Source organism: Aplidium turbinatum, chromosome 3 (genome assembly GCF_918807975.1).
Source record: "Aplidium turbinatum chromosome 3, kaAplTurb1.1, whole genome shotgun sequence".
NCBI lineage: Eukaryota > Metazoa > Chordata > Ascidiacea > Aplousobranchia > Polyclinidae > Aplidium > Aplidium turbinatum.
This window is the reverse complement of record NC_137474.1, coordinates 30636090-30662410: the sequence shown is the minus strand read 5'-3', so window position 1 is coordinate 30662410 and position 26321 is coordinate 30636090. Positions and strand designations below refer to the sequence as shown.

Below are 26321 nucleotides of genomic sequence, written 5' to 3'. Positions count from 1 at the left end.
GCGGCTCACTAAAAAAATCGCCACCTGGTGGTCAAATATTAAAATAGCGATAAAACAAAAACCGCTCAATCAATTTTGACAAAATTTGTGCCAAATAACTCAGAATTTCATGTATTTTAAAGTGTAAAAAAATGGGACAATTCTAAATTTTATGGTTCCATCGCCTGGATGAATTATAATGAAATGACCCCCCACCCTTAACCCCTACTCCTAAACCCCTTAACCCTAATCCTAACCTCTAACCCTAAAACGGCAATGATAATTAGGCTACGGTACCCAATAATTTAAAAAAAAAATTACCGAATAGGGAACTTAACGAATCGGACTCACCGAAACGGGCCATTCCGATAAATGATTCATTGTATATGTATTATATGCAGGCCTCGAAACAACTTTTTTTTTCCGGCGGCCAAACGTGTCCGACTGAAGCAAGCTGTTCGGCGGCCAATCACAAGCACATGGCGGCCATCGGAACTTCGACACGCATCAATTCAGTATTCAAAATTAGCACATTTTTACTTCGGCAGAAACGTTGCCCAGGCCAAACGACAAAAGTTGAAATTGCCTCGGCAATTGCTGTGAACGTTTATTACGAAACAATTGTACCAAAACATGTAAAACGAGAAGCAAAAAATATACTAGAGTAGTTTATCACGACCGCATTGTTTGATTTGTTGTGATGTAATAATACCAAAAGTAGCGATAAAGCGAGCAACAAGATACGCACGCCGCACGCTGTTACAGTAATTCACGTTAAATAACTCACGGGGGGGGGGGGAAGTAAGTTAATTTTGGGTTGATTCAACGTTCGAGTCAGCACAAATCGATTTAATTTTCCGGCGGGTTATATTGCGTAACAACAATGCCCAATAAGAAATTTATGTTTGTTTTACATTAATTCGACATCTAACAACGTTGAATGATCATAAAATAACGTTAATTGCTCAACCAGGTATGATACCGTAACAAATTAATAGCTCCCTGCGAGAAGGTTGCCTCGATTTACGTGTACAGTAACATAATTTCGGCACAATACTACGATCAACACAAAGTCTGTTTGATAAAGAACTAGCTGTCAGAATCGGAATCATCAGATGCTGTATCGGAGCACGTTGTTATCGCGTCGTCACTGGAATCAGGCACATCAAGAGGCTTATCGCTTAGCTGCAAATCTACACCGTCTTCGCCGTTCGCAATGAAGTGTCCACGTTTTGCGGCTTTCGGGCTTTGATACCAATCCACACGCCTCTTTCTTTTTCGTAGAGCTCCATCAGGGTGTTGACTAAGGAACAAATCTATGGCTGTGCCATAACGATTGGAAGGAATGTCTAACCCTAACCTTACAAGCGTTCGTGTGGCCTCGGCATTTTTATTGCCGACGCTAATTTCGAAGACTGAATATATCGCATCAATAAAGTATATTGTGATGTCACTTGCATCCTGCTTATCGTCAGACATCAGCTGCTTGGTCAATCAACAATGTTAACAATTCAAGCATTGACAGTGTGTATTGTGATTTATCGGGTGCTTTGACTGCTTTCTAATCCTTTGTGATTAAAAGTAACAAAGTACTTTATTCACAAGGCCGCTTGCGTAAAATTTTCTCTGAACGTCATGGCGGACAAATGCGGCCGACGGAAGGGTGAGACCCGGCGGACAAAATGTCTGTTTTTGTAGGTTAATCGCGGCCATGGCCGCGATGGCCGCCTTCAGTTTCGAGGTCTGATATGTAATTATGTTGTAATTTTTAAAACAACATATGGTATGACAAGTGTTTTTTGTTTATTTTTTCAGTGAAAGCACATTTTTCTGCAAGCCAAAATTACAAAAATTGTATGACATTTTGCATTGCCTAATTAGAAATGTTTGTGAATTGTTTGTTACGTGACAAGTTCTTGCTGTAACACAGTCTGTCATTTTGCATAATAAAACGCTAAAAACAGAAAGTAGGCCTACCCCCTGGAAAAAATCCACTCTGGTAAATACCTTACGAAAAAGGGGTCCACGTTTTTTAGGCGCAGACAGTTAGGCGCTGGTCAAATAGGCGCGCACAGCCGCACACTGTGGCGTCAGGATATTTAGGTGCAGAGCACTGTGGCGCCCGTTCATTTAGGTGCTATTTCTAGTAAAGTCTGCAGATTGTATCAGATCAGCTTTAGCAAAACCTAGTCGCTGTTTTGACGGAAAAGTAAGTTACTCTTCACTCAAGCCTACCACCCGCTTGAATACAGGCTACGGTATATCTTTTTACTGATGTTTAGTGCAGTTATTATTTGACTTAACTAAAAGTGAACCCAGTCAAGTTCGGAAACTTGAATAATTTATTGATAAAGCTTTCGTCGACGCAAACCTGGACTAAAAACAAATAAATGCCGTACACGCGCATGAAAGAAGCAATATATTTTTCTGTTTAATATAACATTTTGTGTGAAAAGCATTGCCGGTTTAAGCAGCTTCACTCACTGAAGCCATGACATATTTTTCTGTTCAATATAATATTTTGTGTGAAAAGCATTTTAAGATAAAGCAGCTTCACTCACTGAAGCCATGACTAACAACAAATAAATGCACACGCATTAACAAAACAATTTATTTTTCTGTTCAATATAACATTTTGTGTGAAAAGCATTGCGGTTTAAGCAGCTTCACTCATGGAAGCCATGACATATTTTTCTGTTGAAAAGCATTGTCAGATAAAGAAGCTTCACTCACTGAAGCCATGACTAACAACAAATAAATGCACGCGCATTAACAAAACAACATATTTTTCTGTTCAATATAACTTTTTGTGTGAAAAGCATCACCCTACCTGCCAAGCTGATACAATTTGCAGACTTTACTAGGAATAGCACCTAAACGAACGTCGAACGGGCGCCACAGTGCTCCGCACCTAAATATCCTGACGCCACTGCGCGCCTATTTGACTGGCACCTAACTGTCTGCGCCTAAAAGAATTGCTCCCCGAAAAAGATCCACCAAATTATTACCCTGAATGAAATTCTTTTAGTGAAATACTGAAACTTGTAGAGCATATTTTTCCACGAAGACATTCACCAGGGTCTTTTTTTCTGGTGTGTGCCAGGGGGTTGTCTGACTAATCAGCATGCGACAACTCAGCAAGTGCTTCAATTCAGCTAATTACAATTCAGCTACTACCAAGTCAGCAAATGAAATTTACGTGCTCACGTCGGACTTGCTTGGTCAGTGCTTGCCAAACTGAGTTTGCTGACTTGTGACATGCCAAATTGTTGGCTTGCTCAGTTGTTAGTTAATTTCATTGTTTAATGTTTAGGCTACCAACTTCAGCCACTTGCTGAAGTGTTGTTAGCTCAGTTGTCACTTGCTCAGTTCACAACTGAGCTGCCTTGTAGGAGACCATGGGTAGATTATATTATGGTTGAGTTTTTCTGAGTAGGTACCGTACTGTTTTTAGGTGAAATCGCAGCCTATCAATTTTAAAGAAAGAGTAGGTGTTCATTTTATGGTTATTTATTATTGTTGTTGTTTATTTTTATTATTTGTTGCTCATTTATTAAAATTGTGATATCGTTATTACATGATTTTAAGGATCAAAAATAATTTGGACTTTTAAGACCATGTTTTTTGGGGAGAACGCAATGTTCCAAATGCATTATATGAATAGATTTGCATCAGCAATCTGCATGAGTTTAGTTTATTATAAAATTGCATGATTTATGCTGCTTGCTTTTGTCTTGTGAATGCCAGTCTATTGTAGGAGTAGCTTCAAAAATTTTTGAAGGCAAAATAGACAAAAACCGATTAAATAATTATTGGGCACAAATAACTACTAAGCACTCAATAAAATATGCTTTACTCAGAATACTGTCTAAATCACCGGGCACCAAAGTGAGGTAGTACCCACATCACACAGCACCACAATGGGGGCACTTACCATGCATGTGTTTGTGCTTGTGAGTCATGCTTCGTAAATTAAGTAAGGGCTTCTAGCCTTGTATGTCATGTTGCCCACTGCTTGTTTTGTCAATTTTAATGCTTACACAACTTTTCTTGTGCATTTTGTGAAGGCAATCATGAAATTTTACTGCAATGGTAATTTTGCTTTTGTAAAGGGCTGTTTTTAATCACGATTTTGATTCAGAGCTTGCAATTAGTATATATATGAATATGATACACACTGGTTGTGTCATATATACCATGGTGTGTGGAAATAGCACAATTCTAATGCAGAGTGTGTACTTGTGTTGTGATACACTGATTGCATTGCATATGCTGTGAAAGAGAACAGTAAAACTGCTGACATGAAAATTTCATATTTTTAATGTATTTATAACAAGTGTCAACTGTTATAGTTGTTATACCGATTACTGTAGAAGATATATTGCTCATACAGTGATGTAACTGCACTTTTTAATGTTGGATTATGGGAGAAGGACTTTCAACATTGAATGCTTGTGCTTGTGGGAGAGGAGTGTTAAATATAAACAACAAGCGCTATTTTCACCAAGAAAACTTGGGGGAAGGGTAAGCAAAGCATCTATTTGTTGTACATTTCTTTGCAGTCCTATAAATGCAGATTTGAGCTTAAATAAGAATTACTGTAATTGTAGGGACATTCTGGTGTGGCTGACTTGAAATGAGCAAATTTACCGTGGCCGACCTGTCGCAGGGACATCTCATGGCAGTGTGCACTCATGCTGGTTAAACTATTTGACACTAATTCTATTTCATCTATTGAGTATATATATATAATATATCTTGCCTAATTACAGGTATTTGTTTAACAGTGTTGAATTGCTGCCACAGTTTTTTCACTAGACATTTGTTGTGTTGCGAAACGTAGCCAATATTTAAACAAGAATATGGAAGCCACAAACAAACAAAATAGTTAACCTACAACCGCAAATAAGATGATGTCACAATACATTTATAATGTTTTGTTATTGAACAAAATTGTTTGATGTCACAACAAAATCAAATGTAGGGAAATTTGAGTCAATTTTTTTTTTTAATTTTCGATTCAATTATTGCTAGCACAAACATGTAGAGAACAGTTAGTAAACACACAGATTTGGTTCCAACAAGAGGACAAGATGACAAAACTAAAAGGTTTTAAATATGCATCGATAAAACAGTGTTTAGAAAATACTATCTTAAAATTCCAATTTGTGATTTTTTTGCAAATTTTTAAAGAAGATAAAACTTTAATTTTTCTGTTATATTTTCTTGAAGTTAATTTTTTTCCAAGTCCTAAATTTGCACTCGGAGAGCAAAAATCTAGCACCCGACTTTCTAAAAGTGCAGGAAAAGTGATAATAATTAAATAAAAACTATAGTTAGATATTTCTGTTTTAAACAGCATTACCCATTACTTTTACATCTTCATTTGTCAAGTTACAGTATTGTAGTGTAGTCTGAAGAACTGTGTGAAGAAAAGTATTTTCCCTCAATAAAAATCATGATGGTATTGCAACGTCATCTTTCAGTTGTAGGTTTGCTTTGGTAGAGGTTTAGTAGCTTGTATGGTCTTGTTAAATGTTGCATAACATTTTGTATCACAACAAGTGTTTAGTGAAAACAACTGTGGTAGGAGTGCAATGCAGCAGTGGTGAACAAAAATATCTGCACAAAGAAACGAAATAAAATTTGTGCCAAATGGTCTCGTGATTAGATGTCCTCGCAGCAGGTCAATCAATTGTCTCGAATGTGATCATTTGTATCATATCAGAATGCCATGTACCCTAACTTTCAAACGTTATCTTGTTGCTTTGTCAAAACAAGTATATACGTACATTTTTTAAAAATTTGGTGTTAAGATTTTTAAAATTGGTGGTTTAAATTTGAATCACAATCTTCTGGAAAAGGAAACTTCTCTCACCAGCCTCTAACTGGGTTGGGGTACAGTATAATAATCAGAAGAACAAGCAGCCTGTGCTTGAAAGTTATTTTACTCTTCAAGACAACAATCATTTCACAAAAACCAATTGCTATGTTGGACGGAGTAGGTTACATTTTGTATGTGTATGATGATAATCAGGTATGCCGCATATGGTTTCAAGCCTACTTATGCGAAACGTAAAAGGTAAAAGTGAAACAAACCAAGCAACAGTACATGTAACCAGGGCTGTGGAGTGTGGAGTCTGGCAAAAAATATATGAGTCCGACTTCTCGGTTTATAACTGGCCCACTCCGGCTTCAGTGTTGCCAGATTATTTTTATAGTATTGTTATTTTTATTATTTTAAAATTTAATTTCACTTTAAATTATGATCGAAATTAAAACGACTTTCATAAAAACTAACAAGAATAAACACTTCTATTTTTTAGTGAAATTGTAGAGCTCAATATGGGTAACAAGAATCAGTATTTTGAAAAACGATTGCAAACAAAAATTTTTATTCCAAAACAAAAGTTTGTTACTAAAATTTTCATCCAACTTTTTTATGATTCAACTGATGATCCAAATTAAAATCCAAATAATTTTTTTTATTGTTTATCGTTTTGTATCAAGTCGAAGTTTGCCTTTTTTTAAACGACTCTGACTTCGGACATACCAAAATCCTCCCAACTCCACAGCCCTGCATGTAACGTGTTAATGCTTCTAATATTATTCTAAGAATTGTTTTGCTTTCTGTTCTCACAGTGCTTTCAGTTATGTGGACTTAATTGAAGATGCAAAGTCAGGCAATTTTTGTGCATTAAAACGCATTATTTGCCACGACCAGAAAGCAGAAAATGAAGCACTGGAGGTTAGTACATGCGCAAAACTTTTTCCTAATAGCTTTCACTTAAAACGAAGATCGCTTTTAAATAAGCAGCAGTCTCAAGTGCACATATAACTCAACGGTAACAGCAACGGCAATCAATGTGAAATATATTTAGATTTTAAAATAGGCGGCTATAAAGGCGTTTTTTGTAAAGCGATTTTGGATTGTTTTCTTCAAAACAACAGCTCATGGAAATTAAAATACGAGTTCCACTCAAATTATGACATGGCGCTGAGTCAGCGCCGCTGACTATAATGCTGGTGTTTCTATGAAAGACCACAGGGTGAACTAAATCAACTGTCAAACTATCTTATTGCTTTAAAGTTGCAACAATTAAAAACTGATTAAAGGAATGGTTGAAGTTTTTCTAGCTAAGCCCTCATGGTTTTGCAGGAAGCAGAATACTGTCGGATGTTCCACCATGGTAATATCATTCCCCTCATTGACCATTGTGTGAAGAAGAAAAGCACTTTGACTGAAGTTTGGCTCGTTTTTCCATTCTACAAAGTAAGTTGGCCAATTGAAAAAAAAAATTGCTGAAACTATTGTAAAGTATATACGGTTTATTGTATTGTACGACGATTTGTAGTTATCATTGTGTCCACAAGACACGAGTTGTAACTTCCAATGATCACTTCACCCTGTTCAACCACAGAAATGCGAAAGACGTCAGTAGAGCTTAGTTAATCTTACCCTCTGTTAATATACTATTAAAAATACAAAGGTAGAATATTGCAACAGTAAGATTTGTTGATGACATACATGTTACTGTTGTATGTTTCGAATAGCGTGGGACTTTGTATGACGAATATCAACTCTTGACTGTGAAGAACGAAGCAATACCAACATCCAGAGTACTTAAATTATTCCTGGGAATTTGCAGGGCTATTGAGGTTTTGCACAATCATAAGCCTAATGCCTTGGCTCACAGGTATTGTACATTTGCATGTCAATCGTTGTTGCTTCAAACTGATTTCTCCTCAATCACGTAGTTTTTCATTCATGTCTCTTTTTGACTTTTTCTTAGTTTCTTTCTCTCATTCATTCTTCATTCTTCTTCACATCACGTTTTTAAGCAAGATAATAGGAGTTTTTTTTGTTAATGGTTAGATGCTCCGACAAAGTCGTTTTTTGTGATTCATGAAGGCAATGTTAAAAAATCCTGCCTTGCCAACAAAATGCGTAACTCGCTACTTTGTACGGAGCATTAGCATTGCTGAAACAAGTAATTTTATTGAAAAACGTATAAAAGGAATTGTCTTGTTTTGTTCCTCTGAAGCGACAGTGAGCTCCCAGAAAGAAGAATATGACATTGTCTGCCGAGTTATTTGTTTTCTTGGTTAGCTTTTAAACCTTTTCAATCATTCTGTGCGCTCGTTACATCATCACCAGCTGTACAGACCACCTCATGGTATGGAAAGCCTAGTCTCTCTTGACGATGACATCAGGCAGTAGCTAACCGACGGGTGCCCTGGTATATAGCGACAACACGAGAGAAGAGAAGAATCATCACCAGGTTCCGTCTTCTCGACGATGGCTGGAAGCAATATTTTTTTGTGAAGTTTTTCATATTTCATTTTTCAACTTTCTACGTCTGCTCCTTATAAACAATATTTCTTGAAATTTATCAGAGATTTGAAGCCAGCCAACGTATTGTTGTCCGACGACGATATCCCAGTCGTCATGGATCTTGGCTCAGTTGCTGTGGCTAGAGTTGTGATCAATAACGGCCGCGAAGCTCAAACTCTCCAGGTTTGTCATTACGATTAGTTTAGTCGCTTTAATCTTTCTGCTTTTTTAAAAATAGTCTAGAACACAAAAATGCACCACATTTGGGTCTGCCATTAAATTTTTGTAATTCTTGTTTATATGTAATCGTTTCATTTTTGTAGCATCACAACTTACGTCTATTAACTTCATAGGATCTAGCTGCTGAGAGATGCACCATGCCATTTAGAGCCCCTGAACTTTTTCAAGTTCCCTTACAATGCACTATTGATGAAAAAGTGGACATTTGGGTTTGTAGCTAAGCCGCTAAGGCTTATATATATATGTTGTATGTGATAGGTTTGACAAACCGATTTTACCTTTCTCAATATGCCACGCATCATTATTAAAGGTGTGCCTGTTGTTTCAATAGTTATGTTGTCCCTGTTTAACTTTTCATGCATTCATGTCATTAACTTAAGTATTTTTTACTTTCAGTCTCTTGGCTGCGTCTTGTTTAGTCTGATGTACTTGGAAGGTCCGTTTGACCAGGTCTGGCTCAAGAAGGACTCGGTGGCTCTGGCCGTACAAAACAGGAATCTTCCTTTTCCCAAGACCGACAAGTAAGACTTAGTTTGTTTGTTATAATTTTATTTCAATATTTCCTTGTTACTCAGACCAAAGTTAAGTGGTTCAAATATTCAGAATCTGATATTTTTATAACTCAGATAGTACGATCGTGCAAAATGTTTGCATGGTATATCATTGTTATTATTATGAGTATTTTCGGCCACGTTTTGTCGACCTTACCTTGTTTTGGACGTCTTCTATAAATTTTAAATTCATTTATAAGTTAAAATCTAGTTTGAGTCTTTGGGGTCAAGGGTATATTTTTCTACCACCTCATGGTGTCGATGTTTATGTGGGCTACACTGCGGGTTGCAACGAGCAGCCAGACTTAGGTCTCGTCTTTTTGGATGCTTAGAGCTCCTCAATGAAGGAGGAGAGTGACTTGGTATTGCTTTAAGTTACATTGCACGTAGTTACTGATTGCTGATTATTTTGTTGCTACATTGCCTTAAGTTTATCTCGAGTTCCTTTGTTGCTACACTGGTGTATAACTGTGTATTTTCAGTTTGCAACCTAGCTGCGTGTTAGCAAAATAAAAAAAACAACAACTTCTAATTGAGGAATTGCAGATGATTTACTACAGAGAGATGGTGGAGTTGTTTGGGTCTGCTGTATCTTCCCCAACCCAACACGCACAGTAAGACGCCACTCCCCAATTAGGATGCGTGTTTAAGCGGAAAATTCGACGCCAGCTGTTTACAATATCTTTTGGTAAAAAAGCTAATAAGAAACTGGCAAGTAGTGCAGGAGCGACACTATGCGGATGCAATTTACTGCGGTATGTCACAACACTTGCGTATTAGATTCCACTTGTTGTAAAAAAGTGATATTGGTAGCAATTTAATTTTAGTTATGATTAACTTGAGTAAGTTACCTGTGCTTATCCTAACAGAAGTAACACGTCTCTCAGTAAAGGAAACAATTTTGCGAAAGCAAGAGTAATGATCCACTTTAGAATAACGGCACAGTATTTCAATTTCCGGTTGAAAAGAAGCGATGACAATAAAAATATGAAAACCACTGAAAGGGGTGTTTTTATTTATATTTTTAACATAAAAATTAAAATTCTCATCCAGATATAAACTTCAAGCCCGCTTTCTATCTAATTGTGGCTGGTTTATAATAAATTGTTTATGATGTTGAAATAAAACTTAAAAAAGCCTAGCACGTCTGGTGGTTTGTGACAAGATTCTAAAAACATATCTCTTCGAACAGACGGGTACTCACGTCAAGCTAAACCGAGTGAAAGTAGAGACCGCGATTTAAATGAAATTCCTACCAATCTCACATATTTATAAGTTCGGTCACTTGCGTCGACAACGCAAGTGAAGTGACACTCCCGCAGACATTTTTTGTCCGCAACGTGTCGCCCCTGCACCGCTTATCGTTTTGTTTTTCTTATCTGCAAGAAGATATTGAAATATTGCTGGCATCCCAGCTTTGTACTGGATACTGAGTGCTAAGTAAAAGTCTTCTTTCTGTTAGCAACAAAAATATTTTTGTAACTTTCCTTTGCTAACATTCGAGAGCTTCTTGAAAATGAATTGTCAATCTATATCTATTTGTTTCCCAACAAATAGACGATAAATGGAGTCTGATAAACAACATTAACCTCAGAAAATTGAGATATTTCGGACACATAGCAAGAAGCAACTCGTTGGAAAATTTAATGTTGACTGGGATGGTGCAAGGCAAACGAACAAAAGGACGACAAAAAATGAAATATTTTGACAATATCAAGCAAATCACGGGAATAAAAAGCATGCCGGAAGCACTAATAAAAACAAAAGACAGAACAATAAAAACAAATAGTTTTCTATTTCCGATCAATCTCTACTTGTTTTCAGGTTTGAAAGCTAGTAAAGGCTTTGAACCAGTAATTCAGGTCCTATCAGCTGGCGGAGAGACAAAACACGAACATCAACATCTTGTCGTGTAAAAAGACATTTAGGCCCCCTGTTCTTTTCGTTCGTTCGATTGATGTTTTTTTGCAAGTGCCTGTAGCCTGATACTGAATGCCGGATGCATGTTAATTGCTCTACTGTTGTTTCTACAGATATCCATCGTCACTACGGGAACTTGTTCAACAATTGATGGATCTTGAACCTGCGAAAAGACCCGATATTGCTTGGGTGGTTGATCATGTAGAAAAAATGATAGAAAATTCACCGTGATACACAATTGTGAAAGTGTGGCAGCTTTGGCTTCAATCCACACCTTTCGTTCAGTGCCGGTGAAATGTCAAACGGGTTTTCTTGGTATTTTTGAAAGTTTTCAGCGGAAGCGTTGTTAGATTTTCTTTCACAGATTGAAACCATGAGCACTCGTCACAGCAGAGTGGAAATGTCGTAATTGAGAAGATGCCAAATTTCGAGAAGTTGTTGAGCCTTCAAACGCGCACTTCACCAGTTAACTCACTGTCCAAGTATTTAGTGGTTTCCGTATGCATGAGTAAAGTGGTGCTTTAAAACGAACTTCAGATTATGCAAAGGGAATTAAAAATAGTGAGCCAGCTTAAAGTCTTCTCAAGCAAGACAGCAAATTAGTTGTTTTTTACATTGATTCAACGTCTGCAGACGTTGAATCGATGTAAAAAACGACTGGTTTGTTGTCTGGAAAGTCTACTTGATATATGTTTGTTTGCCTCATGTATTTGCATCTTTTTGCGCGATTTCGCTTCTACAATGTCTTAAAACAACAAATAAAATATCGTATAAAATAATAATAACACTCAAAAGTGAATAATAACGAATGAAGTAAACGATCCTGCTCTGACTTAAACGCTTCTGTTTTGACGATGTCTTGCCCTTAGAATCATTAAATTTGCACTCTTCGTGTTATTGATCGGCGCCGCATGTCTTTGCTTTGTGTTGTATAACATATTAATGTTTGAGAGCAGCCTTTTTTGTAGTGACAAGTTCAGTAGCATGTTTCTTATCCCTCTCCCTCACTAGTGCCAAAGGAATTAGAGAGGGCCGACATTGTACATCCATACAGCTGGCCTCTGCATATAATAACATCATGTTGGAATGAGCGTCGGATTGCGTGATGTGTTGTTTTCGGGTTTGCGTTTTTTACGAAAGTCTCATGATTATGGACTTAATCTAAAGACTAAAGTTTGGCATATCGCTATTGCTAAGAGACAACACGCTATTTTGTGCTGTAGATTTAGAATGTTACACTGCTTTATGTTGTTTTCACTTGCTTTGAAATGAAACAGCTTTTAGTCGTGGTTTATTCAGATATCAACATTCGTCATCTGTACAACTGTACATGGGCGAACTGTCAACTTTAAGTTTTCTCTTTGTGTTTTATTATTTTCCATTTCACGTTAAAAATCTTTATTAACTCAAGTGAACACGCTTCAAGCGTCTTTCAATAGTAACTCTTCAAGTTCTTGAGCTGAAATTTTGCTTGTGTTTGATTTGCTTTCCGATTATGACAATTTATTTTTTCCATAGTTTTTATGTCGTTTCAACGTAACTGAATTTGAACCAAACTTATTGGTTGTACAACCGAAGGCTTTGAAGGCGGCTTCTAAAACTTTATTCATATTTCACTACACAACAGGCCTATTAGACGAGTCAATATAAGGTTGAACCCCAAAAAAATTGATACAAAAGGTTTTTCAACGGATTCTGTTACCTATGGGCCTACTAAATAACATACTAAAAGTCTACCAAAATCGGACCTCCAAAAAGGGGTCATTTTCAAGATGGCGTCCAAGATGGCCGCCGGGATGTTATATTGCCTATATCTCAATTGCTATTCAAGCTAGAAAGGCGGTTTAGGTGTCTATCCCTAGGTTTTCGGGGTCACTGAATCGAATTAGATAGGTTAAATTACGATAGGCTGATTATCTACTGAGATACGTATGATTTGTATATAATATACGACCTGGGGGAGCCCGGGGACATTTCGGACGCAGCGATAGGCCAACATCGGACAGAGCAGAGCACGATATTAGCAAATTCACTTTAGGCTTGAGATAAACCGCAAACAAAATCATCTTGACTTCCATTATGTAACACGAGCTCGAGAAAAGTGGTTTTCCAACATTTCAGTTTCTAGACTTTTGGCAGCTTGATAAGCCGAATAGTGGTAAAATTTTCAGAAACAACTCCTCACTTTTCATCTGAATAAATTCCATATGTATTGGTGCAAAACGGTTTCCAGTACACTTTGAAATAAAACATTTTTTCGAAAACAAAACACTCGAAAATCCGTCCGTAGTATCCCCAATCTCCCCTAATAAGATGGAATTATCATAACAGCATATTACATGCGGCATAACAGGTACTATCAATACAGGCATCTAAGAAAAACTGCAACCAACAGGAGGCTCATACTTGGCCTCCTACAGTAGATGAATACAGGAGATTATTCTGTTCTAAAGAATGGCGTACCATTAAAGTCTGGACACAGACACATTCAGAAAATCATTGGAATTACAACAGTAGGCTACAAAGGTAAATCGTAAATCAGGGTGATCAGCCCGTTTGTTGTCTTATTGCTTCGGGCTATCTCTATTCATCATCTTCCGACTCGTCTAGAAGAAACTTGTTATGTGGATTGTCACATTCTTGCAGTTGGCATGGTCCACATGCAGCGGTACATGGTAGTCCGTATCCTCTACAAGAGCAGCGGAGTGTCTTACAGGCAGTGGAGCAGTTGCAAGGAATGACCTGAGACTGTCTGGAGTAGCCTTCATTTTTGACATAAGTGGGATGAGCCGATTCTTTTGCAGGTTCCACCCCCAATTCATGACATCCATACTCTCTGCTTTTCCCATACAGACCATTATCTGGTAGTAAACTCGACGACAGTGAAATTGGGTAGCAGATTCAGTTGGTGGCAGACGCTCGGGCGTTACAAATGATGAAGCAGAGACAACTTTCTTGCTGAAGGTGTTGTATCGCATTGTCGCAAGAGAATCTGTGCTCTGGCCATCAAAGAAGACAGCCATTACTTGGCACCCAAGGTCATCGATTATCTCTGTGGTCTGGTTTGGGGCAGTGAATGCTTTAGCACAAGACCGAAGAACAGGATCTCTATGCACAAGTTTCCGAAAAGCAGTCTTCTTGCCAACACCGAATATCCGAGACCTAGTGTCACAACCAGTCATGGCATGGATAAATATCAACTCCGAACACATGTCATGTCCAAAGATTTTTTTCAAACGGTTGATGTTGTATACTTTGGTACTGCCATCAGCTTTGGACTTGTCTGACCTGAAATAAAGGTCCTTACTATCTTCTTGTGCATAGTAAACAATTAACACAAGGAGATTGGTATCTTTTCCAACCAGAGTTGTTATTGTCTGGAGAAGAGATGTCTCCACTGTGGCCTTCACAATTTCTACATCAGCATCCCCAGATGCATTTACCACGGTGCAATTTTGTTCCCGAAGTTTACCACTTATCATCCAAATCAAATTTTGTTTATTGGCATCTTGTGAAAGGAACTCCTCCTTCTTGCCTGTGAACATAGTCTCAGCTGTAAAGTTGACAACGGGGTGATTACGTCCTCTTCTTTGATGCATGTTGTCTTTAATGGTCGGCCCTTCTTCATAGCCGTCAAACACAATGGTCGTACCGGATTCTATCCACCCAGTTCTATCCTCCTTTTCTCCAGCTGTTCATTTATCTTACTGAGGGTCGTTGATATGAATACAGTTTCTAAGGCCATCTCACCGTTTGATAGTGCAATATACATCCTTTCAGACTCTTGAACCATCGCTGCAAATTCGGAACTAACATCTTCCATCTCTGATACCATCATTCGGCTAAGAAATTTGTTTACAAGAAGATGACCACGGAATGCTCTCTGAACTGCTTTGCCTGTTAGCATATGGGCTACAGAATTTTCACCGTAAACTACCCCTAGAATGTCCTGAAGTCCTGTGCCGTCCATCAGTGTTCCAATCGCTCCTAGCAAATTCATAAACGTGTGGAAACCACCAAGTAGCAGGACAATGGATTTAAGGTGGCTTTCCGGTGGAGAATCTAGGATTATCTCTGATGCCTTCCAATATAATGGTTGGTCGAATGTAACTACCGGTGTAAGGTTGTGCTTGGACGAAAGACCACAAAGGAAGTCCAATGTTGACAGAATGCACGTCTTGTCCCAGGAGTACACGTCTATCATTGGTAGATACCTTACTAAAGACTGGCCTGGGTGTTCTATTCCCTGATAAATAGTGTGCATCATCCCCTGCCAGCCTGGCGTGGCCTGCTTGAAGTTGAATGACAACTCCCAAAGCAGATCAACCATGTTGGCACATGCAGTGAGAATGGGAAGTTCTCTGAATGTGATGTCTTGTCGAATATGTTTTGCAAAACGATGCTCAACTATCGCAACCTTGGACGTCTCTGCAATGTTCAGTTTTATCGTTTCGTGCCTTGGGATAATCTGGCCTGTTTCCTGTCCTGGTGTATTGTGATGCGACTATACACGCATTCATGTGATTATGATGTCACAAACACAAAAACAATAACAACTTGAATACCACCATCTACCCAATACGCAAAATTATTTAGAAATATGCCGTACATTTCCTTGAAAATGACCCCTTTCTGGAGATCCGATTTTGGTAGACTTTTAGTATGTTATTTAGTATGCCCATTGGTAACAGAATCCGTTGAAAAACCTTTTGTATCAATTTTTTTGGGGTTAGATGCCTTTTTTCCGTATATTGACTCGTCTATATATTGAAATGATGAACTTCAGTGTCCAGGTGACGGTGAAAAATGAATCTCCATTAAAGTATCGTGCGTTGCAAGTTAAGCTGCACTCTGCTTGCGCAGGTTGCACGCGAAAGGGGGATTTCATACTCAAACTTTCTAATATACCGTCAAATCACATACGTCAGTTATTCAAACGACAGTTTATGGAAAATGACTTTTTAATGTTTCTCGAAACGAGGGAATGTAAAGGAAATATACTGGAAAATAGCTTTCTGTGACTTTCTTTCTTGAACTTACACGTATTTCACTTTCGTTTTCGGTGTTCTACCACAGTACCGGCTAGCTGACAGCTCCAGAGGTCATGATAAAGTCCTTGACTAGTTAAGTCCGTTCACATTGCACGTTTATGTAAAAAGAAAGTACGGTGGGTGCACAATTGCACATCTCATTTTGTTAGAGGTTACTTATTTTTCTAAATGCTCATACCGTGCAAGCTATAAGAAATTTCTGAATTTGTGTGACGTCTTGTAGCGATGAGTCATGGGTGGTTGAGTAAACTTTTTAACGTTTTCTGTTTTTGTGCATTTTATTCTGAAGCATTGTGCAATACAAATGGATTAAAATTTCTGTTGTTCTGTATTAAGCACCGAAATCCGTCGTCAGCAGCATTGACAGGGAGATACTTTGAACCCGTGTCTGGGAATATATCAAAAGCACTTTACAAGGGGCCCGGAAACTTGAATCGCGTATTTTTTAATACATTGCCCTGTTATAAGAAGTGTCTTGGTTTGGGGCCGGAAATCTCATCTTTCATTGGTACCGCCGCATGGGCGCCGGAACGATTTTTGACTGGGGGGCAAGATTACAAAAAAAGGGCACTTTTGTTTACTAAAGGGCCAATTTTTTTTTCAAGTTTTAAGATAAGATATGGCGATAATGCTAATCCATCAGCTCACTATGTACTGAGTAATGATAGCCTACAAGTGTCCGGTAGCCTATACAAAGAAGGGCATCATGCTATCTTGTATAATGATGTAACCTACTGTCCAGCCTTCAAGCAGCCTGCGGCCATGGCCGCTAAGTAGTGCTTGAATGACCGCCGGTGCTACCTCCTCAATCGGCCGAGTTTGGCCGCCGGTCTCTTCTAGCCAATTATTTAATTTCGCAATAGAATGATCGTGGATTAACTGTCGAAAATATGTAGTATCAAAGAGTGACGCAAAATTAGGTCAGCGCGTCATAATCGCCGCTGTTGCATTGTGCTGGAATATTATTTTGTTATTGATGGAATATATCCGATCACCAGCGCTGTCAGTCTTGTTTGTAGTTTCCAACGTTTATTTTAACAAAGTCTTAATCCGAAGTGCTAATTTACATCGGCTTGCAATATTGTCGCCTTTATGTCGATTCGATGTTGTCGGACATTGAATCGTTGTTAAAAAGGAGAACTGGGTTAGTTGACATCCGAGGGGAAAACATTTTTTGATCATATTTTGCAAATATTATGCTTCTTTTAGTAATGTCCTTCACGTCATTGAAATACTTATTTTATTACCTTGCCGTCATTGTCAACACAAGTCGAACGTTGCTTTTCGTTGCTAAAAAGAATTCTAGGGGAGTGGCGGACTTGTTTAAAATCAGCCACATTGGAGACATTCGTGTGAGTGTCGTTAGATGGTCCCGCAGCACTGGATTACAATCCCGATAAAGCAGTTATTGCGGGGTGCAACGATTCTATTGTAAGACGTCGCCCAGGCCCAGACTTCAACAACGCTACGTGATCATTTTAGCATTGCTGCAAGTTTAATTCTATTTACTTGTGCTATCGATATTTTTATTTTGGCCTCCAAGCACGCAGATTTGGCCGCCAAGAATAGGAGCTCCCGGTAGGCCACGATGGCTGCCGAAAAAACAGCGAGTTTTAAGGCCTGTATTGTGTTGCAAAATTTTGTGCCTTAAATATTATTTTGAGGTAAAAATGAAAGATTATAATTAGGCTAAAAGCGAATAGCAGAAATTGTTGTAGGCCTACTGCAAAATGTGCAGTAACTTACATGACTTTAAAAGGGCACCATTGCCCCCCCTGCCCCTCCATCCGCAGAAAAATTAAGGGCAGGGGGGCATCCTCCCCCCTGCCCCCCCCGCTTCCGGCGCCCCTGGGTACCGGGCATAAATTATATTTTTAACGGCCCTGTAACCGACGTCATACAATAGTTTCGAACACACATAAGTTTCAGCTTAGAAAGGTAGCTAAGTGCACGATTTATTTAAGTTTCATGTTCATTTATAGAATAAGTTGCGTTTTTCTTTTACGTCAATGCTACGTAACCGTTTTCACACCTCGGCAAGACTTCAGCGGGGCTACCATACTGTAAAATTTATCGGGCAACTTTAGGCTAGCTCAGTCTTTCTTAACATTAAATGCCATATTATAAAAGTGTTGGGCAAATGAAACAGATAAAGGTGACATATAGGTAGCTAATAATCCCTGAGAAAATACTCTATAAAAAATAGCCTACGCCAGGGGTCACCAACTGGCGGACCGCATGCGGCCCGCGGAAGGTATCAGCGTACAAGTATAACCAAAAATACTTTTCTTGAGGAGTTAAAGAGCACGAAGGCAAAAAATACTTTCCGAGAAGCATATTTTCGCTTTGCGTACGATTCCACCGACCGACCAGTCAGATTGTTGTTCTAGGTGGGGGTTGCTTAAAGCTATTCTAATGCGATGTCCAGCCACACTGTCCCAGTGGTTGATTAAAACGTCTGTTTTCGACTTTCGAAAATGTCTGTGAGCGTAGGGTTGCTTATTTTAGTCATGTAAACACTAGTGTGCGTTTCACCGTTATTGTGTTTCACGACCAGTGTTCTCTTTATGCAAGTTTTTGTTGGCAAAATAGGTCGGTGTGCCAACTCAATTTATAATAAATTGGCAAAATATTATATATAAATTTAAAGACTTTTTCTGTGTATTATGAAAATATTTAGCTTAGTACTGCAAAATGTTTTTTTTCTTCTTTTTTTAAAGAAATATGGAACGCTTCACGATTTTGCGTGTCATCCTTGCGCAGGGGCCATGCTAATCTTCTCTGTATCGTTCCAATTTTAGTATATCTACTGCCGAAGCAAGTTCTGCGAAATGTTGTTAATCAACAAATTCTTGCCACGCTGATAAGCATCGCAAGTGACAGTTGTCTATAACAAAAGAAAGACGGCTTTAGAGACTCTCACAAAAAGGATGAAAAACCAACTCATTGCTTTTTTAAAGGGAAGACTGTTCATGAATTACGATAGAATTACGATTTTCGGGTGATTTCCACAAGCATTTGTTTCATGGTGCCTGGTTTCTTTTTCCCTGTTATTGGAGCCTATTTTTCACTGATATGTTTGCAGGTCACTGTTGTTGCCTGTATTGCGATGTGTCAAACATTTCCTTGTTTACTGAAATTGTTAATTGCAAGATATCTTTTGTGAAGCGAAGTGACAACACCACTCTTGCTTGGCGATGAATATTCTGATGAAACCGCTCGCCTCGCTATAAGTGCGCAAAACAAGTGGCCTCGTTTATTAGGCATTGTTAAAAAAAGTCAAAAGTGTTGTAAAAGGAGCTTGGCCTGGCAGTAGCGTTGTTCGTTTAATTTTGTTGCTGTGGTATTCTAACATAAATATGAACAACATGTAACGCTGGATACTGGGCACGAAATGCGTTCTTTTCTTGCATAAGAGTCAACCTATCTAAAATTTTATTAGTGCGGCCCGCCACAGCTCTCCTTAGTGCCAAAGTGGCCCACATGCAAAAAAGGTTGGTGACCCTTGGCCTACGTCATTACAGTTTAGCCTATAGGGTAAATTATTACCCGGTGTTACTTCGATTTGTTTAATATGTATTCTCGGAATGAGAACGCTTCTTTGACGAGCTCATTCTTGGCAATTTCGCATACTTGTAGACTAGAGTCTTTGAACCACTGACGCAAGCCCGGTTACCGAGATTTGCAAAGTAAAGTTTCTGATTGTTGCCTTTGAATTATTTCATCTGCTTGGTGCAGCGATATGGAAAGTTGTCTTTGAAATTTGTTGGCGCGCACCCTGAGAGCCGAATCAAGGCTGCTTGATGTTGCCTTTTCTTTATTTGTAAAGTCGGCCGCTTAACCACCAGAGCTATCGGGGCATTACAAAATATCTAAGTCAAAACACGTCTTCTTGGTGCTAACTGCACGAATAACACCTCCTTCAACAAACGCAATACTAATGCAGCACACTGGATGGAATGAACCTGAAATAAAAAGTTATGCAGGCTGCCTACCACCTATTTTTGTTTATTTATGTAACTTTTTGAACAGTTACAACTTATAATAAGTATTATACAGATGTTTCGGTATGTATTACTTTGTATACATTGGACATTTTTCCTGAAAACTATAGTGACTATAGTTTTGAGGAAAAATTTAAGATTTTGTAAAAGCTAAGTTCTGTATTTGCTTATATTATCTCAATAAAAATGCGCAATTCAAGGGGAATTAGCCTATGGCATTTTGAAAGTGTTCCGAAAACGACTTCACTTACATTAACTACTTGTTCAACTCGCCTTTTATGAAACATTTTAACCAAAATCAGTGTGTAAAATTTCTACTTCATATTGTAAAATCATTTAATAGACAAAAAACCCAGTTTCAAGAAAAGCAAAGCAATGTAACAATGTCAAACGACAATATCCCGAACCGTGACGTAAAATCTGAAAGTATAGAAAAAGTAATAAAAGACGTTTCAAGTAAAGTCGTACATTGCACTGTTTTTACTCTAAGCACAAGAGTGTTTTTTTTTCCTGTTGTCATTCTTTCCCAGGGACAACAGGACAAACTTTGTTTATATTTGTGTGCCTCTTGTCACCGGTTTCATAAACAAGTTAGTGCTTCGAGTAAAATGAAAAAAGCCGCAGGTCTCACATCTATTCTACGTTTTACGGTAAAAATAAATCAGGACAGAGCAAAAACAAACAGCTTCTTGAATAGTGTTTGAACCCTTGGACCACATGACGTAATAAAGCTGGAATTATTGTAACTTTTTTTCTGATAAGTTATAAGCCTTTGACAATATATATTTGATTTCATTGATATGTCAGTGCTTTATTACAAAATACAAACCTTTCACCGCATTTACAGTTCGTAGACGATTAGTTTTGGCTTTTGTCATTAAACGTAGGCTAACTTGAATTCGTCAGTAGGCTATGAGTCTCTATTTAATCGTTAGGCTATCTGTTTGGCGTTTGAGAAAAAAATCTTTTTATTTGTCGTATGGTAATTTGAAAATGTAAATCAGATTTGTAGCATTCTATCATTTCCCGTGTAAATATGTGGATGGACATCGCTTTTTAGCTTATATCGTTTAAAATGACTCATTTGGAAAACAAGTGCAAGCTGAAACGGTCTTCTGAGAGCAGCAGCAATGAAAAGCAGTGCCAGAGACTAGCTGACGCTTTCAAAGTTATGACCAAGTAGCAGTGGCGAAGCCAGAAAAAAATTTTGGGGGGGGCCAAATATTTGATGAATTGAAGAGAACGACAAAGTGTTTGATTTAAGACATCGCCACCTGATGTGAAATGGCGTATCCTGGTGGGTTAAGCAAGGAAAGCAATAAAGCTGGCGGGGGTTAGAGCGTGCCGAAGGCACGCGTATTCTAGGGGGGTCCGGGGGCATGCTCCCCCGGAAAATTTTTGCAAAATTACACTAAAATAATGGATTATAGCGCTTTCTGGAAACACTTTCAGGGTAATATTTTTATGAAATTTATAGGCAGATAAACAGCTGTTAACTTATTAAAGGTAGCTGTTACACACGAACGGGCAAAATCTGCGGCTAAAATTAGAGAACACAAAAAACTCAGCTACACAAAAGCCCAACATAGTAAGCGATTCTGAAATTGCTTCCACAGATTAGTTAAAAGAAGCGTAAATCGCGTAAACTTTGCGCGATTTACAATTTGCAAAATTTATTTGTGTCTTTCTGTGTGTCTAAAACAAGTCCTGGGTGGTGTTAATAGCCAGATGTCTTGGAAAACGATATAAATTTATACAAATTATATTATATTTTCAACAAAGGAACCCAAACTTTGAAAATTTGGGGGGGGCCATGGCCCCTTTCGCCCCCCCCCCTGGCTACGCTTATGCCAAGTAGCACACCAGCTAAAGGAGAAAGTCTTGTAACTTATCAGGAGAATTTCGTCAGTCCGCAAAATCAATCTCACCCCAGGGACCAATCGTTCCCAAGCTCTTTCGGATCAAGTATTGGTGTTTTAGATTCTCTAAACAGACTTTGAAATTAATTGAATGAGTTCTAACAAAGCCTGTATCTTGTTTCACCATCATTCCACCTGTTACAGTTGGCTGGTGAAATCTGAACATACTGTACTAAAAGGAAAAATCGTTCGTCATACAGTGTGACGTAAGCGTTTCCCAGTAGATTTGTTTATTAGTGTGCGTGTGTGAACCATAGCCCGATCTAGTCATTCATAAATCTTTAAACCAAAATATTTTTAATTTTTCACTTTTCTTCTCCTAAAATAAAATAAACTAGGCATATTACTGCAAACGAAAAAATACAAACAAGCGAATCATTTTCTAACCTTTGAAACTATCTCACAAGCTATAATTGGAAATGAAAAATGGTTTTACGTCACACACCTCGGAGACACAGTATTTCCTGTCACCACTTCTGTGCGTCAACGAGAAGGACTTTAGCGTTGGATTATTTTTAATAGCGCAGATAATTCTTCGAAGATCGCGTCTGCCCAATGAAGTCTTGAAAACATTTTAAAATACGCAGAAGTTTGAAAAGAAAAATACAGATTTTTGCCTTAACAAAGTGTAACAATAGGCCTGGCATTAAGACAAGGGATAGTGTTTTTGTTCAGTTGCAAACATGTGAGATTTTTCACCAGTTTTTGTGACGTTGTACGTAGGCCGGTGATTAGACACTTATTTTAACAGCAAGAAAATTTTCTAGTCCATTTGTGAACGGAAGTTCAAAACCGCTTTAAAATTTTAGTGATGGTTTTAATTGCAAAAAGCACAAAAGCGTTTCAATTTGCACACATTGGGACTTTTTTGAAAAGAACTTTGAATATGTTTGCTATTTTTATCGCTTAGTTAGGAAATAAATTTCCATGCTATCAGCAACAGCCTGCCAACGCGATTCAGATAAAGTGCCCTTTTTTATTATTGCGTACAGCGGTAGACAATTGTGAAGGAAATTGCACATCCTGAAAATGACCATTGCAGAGTCATTTGTCAGCAAACCTTGCCACGTGAATTAATCAGGTGACTCAGTATTGCAAAAATTTGTTATTTACATTCGCATGCGCAGAATGTGTCAGTAAAATAGAAATTGGTTTTACAGAAACGAAAGAAACCATAAACTGGAAGTCAAGTAATATAGCCTACTTCACCGTAGACCTTTTCCAAGTTGTTAAAAGTAAAACGAGTATATTCTATACAGTAGTTTGAAGTGAAAACCAAATCAACAGTAGATGATTCCTTAAACATCATCCGGCAAGCTTTCATGTGCATGCAAACTTTTTCTTTATCCTCTTCTTTTCCTTGCCAGATCATCGCAAGACACGGTGATAGATTGCCTGAAAAAACGTGTACGGATAATCTGTATTATTAACGTAAGTTACTTTGGCAACCGTCGTGCTCTTTAGTGCATCAAACTTCTATGAACCGTTACATGCAAACAAGAAGATATTATGTGAGTCCAAATGAAAGTAGTTGTTCATATTTAGGCTATTTCCAAATTGGATCAAGAACGAACTTCAGAATCTACCACAACGAGCGGCGGCTCAGTTTACATCGTAAGCATTGATCAAGACTTTAGGGTCCACAAACAAAATGCCACTTTAAAACTGAATACTTTTTCTGTGTTTTATTTAATCATATTGTAGCTTGTACTTTATAGATGCCGTTTGTTTAGTTGTGTTGGTTTTACCTTAGTGCTTACGAGAAGAAACAAAGTATGTTTTTAGGCAGTCGAGTGAAGCAAGAATTGACAGCGACAGACAGACAAGTGTTTTGCCCATAAGACTGGGCTTGTTTTTTTTCATCAGTATCGCGCCACTAATTCATAGCATAGAGCTCTCGATTACTGTTTTTACCAGCTGTTGCCAAGGATGTTGGCTGCAGTGTACACTGTGTGAAAGGAGCGATTTCCCTGGCGTAGGCACAAAGCTAAGTAGGTTACTCACTATGCTTGGTAATGTAAATGTTACAAGATGGTTGTTATAAGTTTTAGACTTCAGTTACCTTATGGTCATGACATGACGTTGGATCTGGAATATCTCTAGGTTTGTTGTGACGGAAGGAAAGTTTGTAGAACACTGCGTTAGACAGGTTTATGTTAAAGCAGTGTTTTTAGATCAAAAACAAACAATACAGGTTACGTAGATTGCAAATTATTATCGAATTAATTTTCAAAAAATGCTTTTCTAAAACAGGTCTTTATGAGCAGGTTTGCAAACTTTTTTTTGTTTTATTTCTCGGAACGCTCAGAGTTCACGGTGTATACCACTATGCAGCCATGCAACCTCATGAACTAATTATCTCTAAGGCAGACTATAAGCCTAGTTTGCATATCAAGTTTAACTCTTATCTTTGTGGAAAGAAAAGAGCCAACAAAGCAAACAAGCGGCAAGGGAGAACATTGTGAAGAAGGGTAGGCTACGTTCTTATTGACTATTACCACAAGGCTGAGAGCTGACTGGTAAAGACGGTGGTCGATAGTCTGTGGCAGAATTAGTGGTGCGATACTGACGAGCCCAGCCTCATAGGTGAAACACGTTGTTTATGGCTGTCAATTCTATCTACAATCGGCTGCCAAGAAACATACAGAAGTTATGAAGTTACAAATTACAATTTCAAAGATTGGTACAAAGCAAGCATGGCATGAGGTTATGATAGGAGAGGGAGGCAGGTTGGCAAAAGAAAATTAGGGTAACTTATTGTAGCAATTGACTTGTGTGTTCGTTTATCAAGTGTGGCCCAGAAGTTAAAATACAAAGCGTTAGACGACATGGTTGGCATTTTATTAAACGGAACAAGCTTCCTTTTTTTACAGAAATTTTGCAAATATTTGCTTATGGTTGGTTTTTTAATCTTTATCCTCGGATTGATAAAAGCCTTGATAAGTTATTTATAGTAGTTTCGCATACTTGTAGAGGCTCTTGACGCAGGGCAGCTACCGAAATTGACAGAGTGAAGCTTACGATTGTTGAAGTGTTGTTGCCGAGGAATTATTCCATCTATTAGGTGGCGCTGAATAGAGAGCAGTCCTTAGAATGCGTTGTTCAAATGTTCAAGCGCACACCCCGAGAGTCGAACTAGCGCCGCGTGATCTTGAGCAGAGCGCGTAACCACTGAGCTGACGGGGAGGACGGTTGAACACCTGTACGCGACCACCAAACCATGGTGAATACACTAATGTAGTAAAGCTACTCAGATCCAGAGTTAGTTTTTGTGTTACCAAGAGAAAAAAAAAACTTTTGTTTATGAGCTTTGTATGAGGTTGTCAGAACGAGGTGTTGGTTTTCTCCAATTTTTGGCACTTTTGTTATTTTTTTCGGACTGCTGCTATTCAGAATTAAAACAGGAAGTTTTGTTTATACGTTGATTGGTTAGTTGTAAAATCACGCAGTGGAGCCCAATTACGTGCATGCAGTAGGCCAATACAATGTAACATAATTTAACATTTAAAGGTATGAAATTTTTTTTTTTTTTAAATGCATCTCCTAGGCCAGAATTCTTAGTATACACAAAGTTAGCCAGAGTTGAATTAGTATACAACAAAATAAATTTATAGATGAAAAGTTGACGTTTGTTTGAGTGTTTGGTGGTTTTAAAAGGCTACAGAGGGTTTAGCTTTTGTTGTTTAAAAATTGTGATCGAATCATAAAAGAAATACGTTAAGTTCACTAGCTAATAATTACCAATAAAAGTTTATTGAAAGTGTTGCATTGACATTTAATTCATTTATAACTCTCTGCATAAATCCATCTGATAACACATACGCATTTATTAATGTCTGCGATAAGGTTTTTCTTTTACTTTGCCAACACATCGACCTTGATTTAAGAATTTTTGTTTCACAAGTGAAGTTATTTTCTGTCATCAAATGCAGATTGAAAATCAATCAATCGTCAGGCTATAAAAATCCAATCCTATGTCATGTTCAGCATGCATGTTTTCGAAAATGTTTCAAATAGTGATTGCGGTCATGAGGGTGAATTGGCAAATATTTGTCATGTATTCTGTCATTATTTAAGCATATCTTTCTGTTCAGTTAATAAAATCCGTCAGATTTTACTTTGATTCAACGTGTACAGACGTAAAAACAATGTAAAAAGAATGAGTTTTTGCGAGCGAAGTTGTCTTTTGCCAGTTTCCTGATTCAAATGCTAGACTTTAAATTCACGGTAACAAATGGGTCTACCATGTAACTGCCGCATGACAAATCTCACGTTGGTGATATTTTTTGTTCGTGCCATTCAAATAGGTTTTGTTTCCGTGT

The 26321-nt window shown here is 38.0% G+C and overlaps 1 protein-coding gene and 1 non-coding gene across 2 annotated transcripts; one reads left to right on the top strand and one right to left on the bottom strand.

Moving 5' to 3' along the window:
* The first annotated feature begins 311 nt into the window (after positions 1–311).
* LOC145766264 (serine/threonine-protein kinase 16-like) lies at positions 312–16389 on the top strand. Its single transcript, XM_082577940.1, has 9 exons — positions 312–367; positions 1721–4503; positions 6622–6727; positions 7139–7252; positions 7534–7676; positions 8377–8497; positions 8668–8763; positions 8951–9075; positions 11139–16389. The coding sequence occupies exons 2-9, from the start codon at positions 4403–4405 to the stop codon at positions 11254–11256; spliced, it is 924 nt and encodes a 307-aa protein (XP_082434066.1). The 5' UTR covers positions 312–367; positions 1721–4402; the 3' UTR covers positions 11257–16389.
* A 2405-nt stretch (positions 16390–18794) lies between these two features.
* LOC145767718 (U6 spliceosomal RNA) lies at positions 18795–18897 on the bottom strand. The gene has a single exon (XR_014288869.1). It is a non-coding gene; the product is annotated as a U6 spliceosomal RNA (small nuclear RNA).
* Positions 18898–26321: the final 7424 nt, after the last annotated feature.